The sequence below is a fragment of the Trypanosoma conorhini genome (assembly GCF_003719485.1).
Source record: "Trypanosoma conorhini strain 025E chromosome Unknown Tco_14.4_contig_00030, whole genome shotgun sequence".
Lineage (NCBI taxonomy): Eukaryota > Euglenozoa > Kinetoplastea > Trypanosomatida > Trypanosomatidae > Trypanosoma > Trypanosoma conorhini.
In genome coordinates this window covers 51,138-57,979 of record NW_021704116.1, presented here as the reverse complement: position 1 = coordinate 57,979, position 6,842 = coordinate 51,138, and the positions used below count along the sequence as shown (strand labels likewise).

At 44.8% G+C, this 6,842-nt stretch overlaps 6 protein-coding genes across 6 annotated transcripts, besides 2 other annotated features; all 6 read left to right on the top strand.

The window, feature by feature from the left end:
- Positions 1-424: 424 nt before the first annotated feature.
- Tco025E_01059 (elongation of very long chain fatty acids protein) lies at positions 425-1,183 on the top strand (the record flags this gene model as incomplete). The annotated part of the gene is made up of 1 exon (XM_029367997.1): positions 425-1,183. The coding sequence occupies one exon, from the start codon at positions 425-427 to the stop codon at positions 1,181-1,183; it is 759 nt and encodes a 252-aa protein (XP_029231940.1).
- Positions 1,184-1,328: 145 nt separating this feature from the next.
- Positions 1,329-1,362: a microsatellite.
- A 38-nt stretch (positions 1,363-1,400) lies between these two features.
- Positions 1,401-3,410, top strand: Tco025E_01058 (BRCT domain-containing protein; the record flags this gene model as incomplete). Its single annotated transcript, XM_029367996.1, has 1 exon — positions 1,401-3,410. One exon carries the CDS (start codon positions 1,401-1,403, stop codon positions 3,408-3,410), a length of 2,010 nt encoding a protein of 669 aa, XP_029231939.1.
- A 5-nt stretch (positions 3,411-3,415) lies between these two features.
- On the top strand, positions 3,416-4,180 carry Tco025E_01057 (BRCT domain-containing protein; the record flags this gene model as incomplete). The annotated part of the gene is made up of 1 exon (XM_029367995.1): positions 3,416-4,180. One exon carries the CDS (start codon positions 3,416-3,418, stop codon positions 4,178-4,180), a length of 765 nt encoding a protein of 254 aa, XP_029231938.1.
- Positions 4,181-4,531: 351 nt separating this feature from the next.
- Tco025E_01056 (uncharacterized protein) lies at positions 4,532-4,951 on the top strand (the record flags this gene model as incomplete). Its single annotated transcript, XM_029367994.1, has 1 exon — positions 4,532-4,951. One exon carries the CDS (start codon positions 4,532-4,534, stop codon positions 4,949-4,951), a length of 420 nt encoding a protein of 139 aa, XP_029231937.1.
- A 151-nt stretch (positions 4,952-5,102) lies between these two features.
- Positions 5,103-5,128: a microsatellite.
- A 99-nt stretch (positions 5,129-5,227) lies between these two features.
- Positions 5,228-5,812, top strand: Tco025E_01055 (small GTP-binding protein; the record flags this gene model as incomplete). The annotated part of the gene is made up of 1 exon (XM_029367993.1): positions 5,228-5,812. The coding sequence occupies one exon, from the start codon at positions 5,228-5,230 to the stop codon at positions 5,810-5,812; it is 585 nt and encodes a 194-aa protein (XP_029231936.1).
- A 402-nt stretch (positions 5,813-6,214) lies between these two features.
- Positions 6,215-6,631, top strand: Tco025E_01054 (uncharacterized protein; the record flags this gene model as incomplete). Its single annotated transcript, XM_029367992.1, has 1 exon — positions 6,215-6,631. The coding sequence occupies one exon, from the start codon at positions 6,215-6,217 to the stop codon at positions 6,629-6,631; it is 417 nt and encodes a 138-aa protein (XP_029231935.1).
- Between the last annotated feature and the right edge of the window lie 211 nt (positions 6,632-6,842).

Below are 6,842 nucleotides of genomic sequence, written 5' to 3'. Positions count from 1 at the left end.
CATTACGGCCTGAAAAATGCGCTTTTTTTTTTATTCGCCCCGCGCTCCCCCGGCCCCTCCACCGGAGGCAGTCCCCACGAAGAGCGCGCAGCGCCAAGCGCCAAGCAACCCCAAAAACCGACCCGCGAGACGTGAACAAAAAATGGCGGGGGCGGACCCCCGCAGGAAGCGCGACGGCGCCGGCACCGCAGAAGGACCCGCCCGTCCGAACCGTCTCCGCCGGTGCCGGCGCCGGGTTGCGGGGCGGTCAGGGAGGGGTGGCGGCAGACCTTATGGTTGTCGTTTTTTCATTTTCGCGTGTGTGCGCGTGCGTTTTTTCTTCCTGCGAGGAGGATTCATTATTGGCGTTTGCCTCTTGTGTGCTCTTTTTTTTATTTCTATTTTTAGTAAAAGGAAACGCAAGGGCAAAAAGGGGGGTAAAAAAATGAAGGTGTATTTGGACGCAACAGAGTGCCGTTCTGATGGCTCGCTGTGTTTTTACCCTATGCTTAACCCGTTTGTCTCTTGGCCTCTGCTTATTGGGGCGCATACGGGATACATCGTCGTGGTGTTTATTCTTCAAAAATGGATGCAGCATAGGGCAGCCCTAAAAGTGGATAAACCGATGGTGGTCTACAACCTTCTTCAAATTTTTTTATCAGCTGCCATGGCGACCTATCTTGCCCCATCTCTAAAGAAAGGTTTATTCAATCTTAACGGTCGTTTCTCTCCCGATATCGAATTATGGATCTTTGTTCACTATTGTACTAAGTTTCTGGATATGCTGGATACAGTATTTATGATTTGCAGGAAAAAAGACGATCAATTGTCCTTTCTTCATATTTACCACCACGCCACAATTGGATTTATCTGGGGGCTTCTCCTAAGACACGGCATGGGTAATGGGACCGCCTTCTTTGGGGCATGGATTAACTCTGCCGTACACCTTTTAATGTATTCCCATTATTTGTGGACATCCTTCGGTTTTCGAAATCCCCTAAAATCTGCTCTTACGAAAGTTCAAATGTTTCAATTTTTACTTTGCATTCTTCAAGCCCTGTTGGTTCCCTTCTTTGACCATCAGTTCACTATACAATGGTCCCTACTTCAACTCCTCTACCATATAAGTTTATTTTTCCTTTTTCTAGATTTTTATATGAAATCAGGGAAGAAAGCGGCACGAATGAACTCGAAGAAAACATAGCAGTAAATTTTAATGAAAGGAAGTATCGTGTTTCTTTTTTGTTTATTTATATTCATTATTTTTTGTTATGCTTCGTGTTGATATTTTTTTCTCTAAATAGACAATGGGGGACTGGCATAATTCCTTTGATGGTTCCCAACGGAGGCTCTCTATCTCTCTCTCTCTCTGTCGCTCTCTCTTTGTTCTTTTTTTTTATTGTTTGCTTGAGTTTTAGGCCATGGATTCTCCTGCAAAGGGCGACAACCGCCAGGGCTTAAAAGCAAGCCAGAAGCACATAGAATTTCAGTTGCAGCGTGAAAAAGCATACACTCGCGAGCTTGAAGACAGGCTTAAAACGCAACAGGCTCACATAGCCAAGCTTGACCAGGATAAAGCAGAGCTGAGACGTGAGCTTATCACGCTCACTGATGACGAAAAGAAGAAAAGTAAACTAGAGGAAAAGTGTCATGCACTACAGAAGGAACTCGCGGAAAAGCAAGCTGCGTTGGTTGCGGAGCAAAAAAGGATTACATCTGTTGAGTGCGAAAAGGAGCAAATTCGACGTGATGCTCATGCTTCTATAGCAAAATGGTGTGAAGCTGAAAAGCAATGGATAGCGGAGAATGAAGCTCTTCAAAAGGAATTTGATGATTCAAAAGAGAAACTTTTGAAATTAAAAGGTGAATCTGAAGAGCTCGTGCGCAGCCGTGAAGAGGCGTTAAAACAACTAAAGCGTGAGAAGGAGCGCTCTTCACGACTGGAGTCTGCAGCTGCTGCAACGGAGAAGAAGATAGCTTCTTTGCACTCTCGTATTGAATCATTACAGAATGATGTATATGCGCGGGATGAAACTGTCTTCAAATTGGATGAGGCAGGCAGTAAATGGCAGGATATTTGTCACTCAAAGGATGACGAAATCCGATCCTTGGAAGTACAGAATAAAAAGCAGTCTGACACTATTGAGAAAATTCAAACTACTATTTCTACGCTGAATCAGCGCATTGAGGCTGCCAAGCTTCTAGGAATAGAGGAGAAGGGACGAACTGAGAAGATTGCTTGCGAACTGCGTGAGTGCGAAAAAGACAACAAACTGCTTGAACTAGAGTTAGAGGCAGCTCGTCGCGATCTTGACCACGCCTCACAAAATGCATCTAAACAGCAAGAACTGGTGGTGGATTTGCGAGCAAAGCTGGCCGCATCAACTGATCAAATAAAGGAAAGGAACGCTGAAATACGAAAGCAGGAGCTGATTATTAGTCAACTTACAGCGGACGTTAAGAAAGAAGAAAGAGAGCGAACTGATAATGGTTATTTGGTGAGTTCCTTAGAGAATCAGCTACAGACTCTTCGTACAGGATTTGAAGAGGCGCAATCAGTGATAAACTCGCTGCAGGAAGAAAAGGCTTTGATTGAAGTTGAATTGCAACAGACGAAGGCATCGCATGAAGCAAAAGATGAAGCAGTTGTACTCATGAAAGCCGAACTTGAGGATAAGCTTGAGGGTTTTCTTGCGGATATCAAGAACCTTGAGTATGAAGTGAGTGCACGACAGCAAGTGATTAATAACATAACAAAGCAGTTGGGTGATGCGAATATGAAGAATGAAGAACTTCATGGGAAGGTTCTACAAGACACTGAGGTGTTAGCTCAGTTTCGCATTACAATTGAGGAGTTGCAGAGGGAAAAGCGGAAGGGTTGTTTCGAACAGCTTCTTCAAGAGGAAACCATCTTCAGGTCCAAGCTGTGTGAAGAATGCTTTGAAGATATGTCTGATATCCTTTTATGGCAAACTGGAGAGATTGTTACCTTATTGAGACAATGTTTTGGTGAGATTTGTCGCTTAGACAGCGATACGCGGAAATTGGATGCCGAAAAGCTTGCCGCATTGCACAAAATAGATACAATGAAGTTGAGTCTGGAAGAAGAGATCCGGGGACTGAGAGAGCGTGAAGCAAAACAGTCTCATGAAGTTGAAACAAGAAATGTAGAGTTGGCGGCACTTCAAAAACAAATCAGGGAGTATGAGGAAAATATAACTTTGTTGAAGAGTGAGCTTGAGGAGCTGCGCATGCGAGGTGAAGAATTTCAAAGGGCTGACAAAGTCTTATCCGATAAGCTTTTTGCTGCGGAACAACGTCTACAAGAAATGTCAATTTCTACAGAGAAGCAGTTATATGTGTCAGAGTGTGCTACAAGGTGGCTTGGAGACACTGTGGGGTCACTGATGTTTTTTTTGACTACTACGTAACATGGATGTCAGAAAAAGTGGATGTTGTCGTTATTGAATTTTACAAGGCTCACGTTAAGGCGAATGATGGGGTTTTGGAGGTTCTGGACTACTCAAAGAAAATACAGAAGGAAAACGAGGAAAGGCACACGCATCTTCAACTGCAGCTAAGCAACGCTGAGTTCCGTCTGGTGGAACAAGGGAAGGCCTCAGCCAAAAAAATTGAGAGCCTTCTGTCGCAAGTTCGTCTCCTTGAAAACCAAAGAGATGTTTCCGATAAAACGAAGGAGGAAGTGTTGCGGAAGTTGAGTTCCGTTTCCAACCAACGCCTTGCTGAGAGAAATACAAAAGATGAACAAATGCGCGAACTTCTTGTGGACCTGGATACCGAAAAGCAAAACGCCCAACTTATTGAAACCAAGCTTCAGAAGCTCCGAAAAAACTTTGATTACGAAGTTGGAAGGAAACGGGAATATAAAAAGGCTTTAGAGGAAGTAAAGGCGAAGCGTGAGGAGGCAGAGAGATATCGAGCAACGGAGAAGGATTGGGCAATGAAGGCTATTAATCGCGCCAATGATGAGGTTAACTATTGGGTAAGGAGCTTTGAGAAGCTGAAGTCTATGTTAGATGAGTTATCAAGCAGATCAGGTGCGCGAGTTTCGGCGGTTGATCAAGCGACGATCAACCGCTTTGAGGAGGCAAGGAACAGAATTGTATTACGTGACCAAGATGTTAACACGGCTCCTTCTGATGAAGAAACCCACAGAGTAAAACGCGCCAGAATAGAATAGACGGTCTATGTTTATTTTCACCACTGGCATATGTTTTTTTTTTCATTGCTTACCGTCAGGAAAGCAGGTATACATGTTTCTAGAATAGATACCATACCATATCTAAATACTATTTGCATTTTCCACGTCGATGTCACGTACGTCTAGTTTATGGTGGTCAATGCGGAGGTGTTATCTAACTCTCCATATTGGGGCGATTTTTTGCTATTCTGCAGCGATGTCTGTTAATTCATGTTTGTTGTTGTTTCATCCTGTATGTGACTTGGTCTCTTCCCCCGCTCATGATACTGTGCCTTTTTTTTGGGGGGGGGTTGTTTGTGTTTGTTGATCTTATAGCTGCTTTACCTTCTCATGCTAAGAGTAGTGGCAATTCATTATCGTGCCAGAATCACGGCGTTTAACCCTTGGAAAAGTAGACCTGCAGGACTAAATCTCAATGGACGTCCGCAGATGGTGGATCCGCGGTATTTTAAAGGTACCTACAGACGCCAAAATCCAGATGACCCCACGCGCCTTCTCAAGATGAAACATGTGCTTTTAAAACGCTGCCGCTCATGTAGGCGTACGCTTTTCGTGCCTCTTAGCCAAAAAGATCATTTTCACACCTGTTGTGAAGGGGTCCCGATGAAGGTCTATGCGAATATGGAGACTGTGATGAACTCGGAACACAAACTTTTAGCCCACTCTAGGCAGTGGGACGTCGAGAATGATCGTCCATGGTGCAACTCACACAAGCCGCGACCCAAGGGCAGGTCCAAGTTTAAAAAATAAATGATGGAACTGCACCCGATTTTTTGCTCAAATGTTTGTAAAGTTGGAACCCTTGATAGGCCACTCCGTTTAGTTCAAATTATTTTCTTGTGAAAGTATAGGTTGAATCCTTTATTCTTATTTTGTCTTCTTCCTCTGTCGTTTTGATTCCTGTGTGTGTGTGTGTGTGGCTGAGTGAGGGGGATTGTTTCCTTCTTTGCGCTGCGTATACATCTTCCACCTATCCTCTTTAGTGTGATTGGTTTTTTCTTGTAAGCATTGCTGTTAGCGAAGAAAATGGGTTGGTTTTCTTGGTTCTGGGACATGATGTCCTACCTCGGCTTCAGCAACAAAACGGGAAAAATTTTGTTCCTTGGACTTGACAATGCTGGAAAGACGACGCTTCTTGGCAAGCTTGCCACCGATCAAGTCCACGTCCACAGGCCCACCTTCCACCCGAACGTGGAGGAACTCACCCTGGGTGGTATCAAATTAAAGACCATTGATATGGGCGGACATTTGGAAGCTCGCCGTCTTTGGAAGGATTACTTCACCAAGGTTGATGGGGTTGTGTTTATTGTGGACGCTGCAAACCCGGAGCGCTTCCAAGAGGCAAAGCAAGAGCTGGACATGCTGCTACAAACAGAGGAATTGTCCCGAACGCCTTTTATTATACTTGGCAATAAAATTGATGTACCGCGTGCTGTTTCAGAGGAGCACCTCATTGCCGCTATGGGCCTCACAGGGCTCTCCACTGGTAAGCAAAACAAGGTGACAGATCCTGCTGTTCGCCCTCTCGAGGTCTTCATGTGCAGCGTTGTGAAGAAGATTGGCTACGGCGATGCCTTCCGCTGGCTCTCCCAATACTTGCAAAATTCCTAGGAGGCTACATTAATGATGTTGATCGGCGCCTGTATAAACCGTGTTTCTTTACGAGTTCGAGGAAAGGAAAAAAGAGGGGAAAACGAGGAAGAAGGGGGAAGAGAAGAAAGAAAAGAACGAAAGAGATGTTCAACATCTCTTTTTTGTGTGTGTGTGATTATTTCACGTAGTTACGCACAGCTATAACTGTGTGTCTGCTGTTGCTGTTGTTTTCTTTCCCCCACGCTTCTTGAGTGGTCTCTCCCTTTTTTACTGCCGTCGTTACTGGAGCTCACGTACGTGTTGACCGCTGTAGATTTCTGCGTAGATTATTACTATTATTATTGTTTGTTAGATGCACTGATAGATAGCTACATGCGCAAATAAATAAATAAATATATATATACCTATACGTATATACAGATGATACCGGCAGACGGCAAAAACGAAGATGTTGAGAGAAGGGGTATTTCATGGCTTTCCTCCGAGGGCGGAATTTCTCCATCCGGTTGCCTATCCACAGTGAACACCAGTTTGGAAACTGTGCTTGAGAGAATAGAGGCGGGGTTTCAGTTCGACTCCCTGGCGGTGGATGTTCGCGAGTTATGCATAGAGATTAATAGACTAGTTGCTCATGTAGAGTCAAGCGGTGTGTGGTGTTCCGCTGAAACGTATGGGATGCTGCTTGCCACCTTGTCACGCCTACGTACAGCTGTGGCGCAGGTGCGGAGGTACGACAACACGAGGCGCAAGCCGACGCTCACCTCAGTTCACGCCCAGAAGCTCCAAACGCCTCGCCTCCCCGACGACCTCTCTATTGCCCTCCCCTGCCCTCAGTAAAAATAAAAAAGAAAAGAAAAGATGGATAGCGAGAAAGAAGGGGGGAATGAGAGCGGGGAGTGCCACTATAGACAAGGAAATATAAAGCTTGGTTTGTCGTTTTTTCGTTCTTTGTTTTTTTTTTTCATGTCGTTCGTTATTAATGTGTGCGCCTCATGGGCTCTACATATGTGTTTTTTTTCTCCTCACACCTATCGTTATCTTTCTCTCC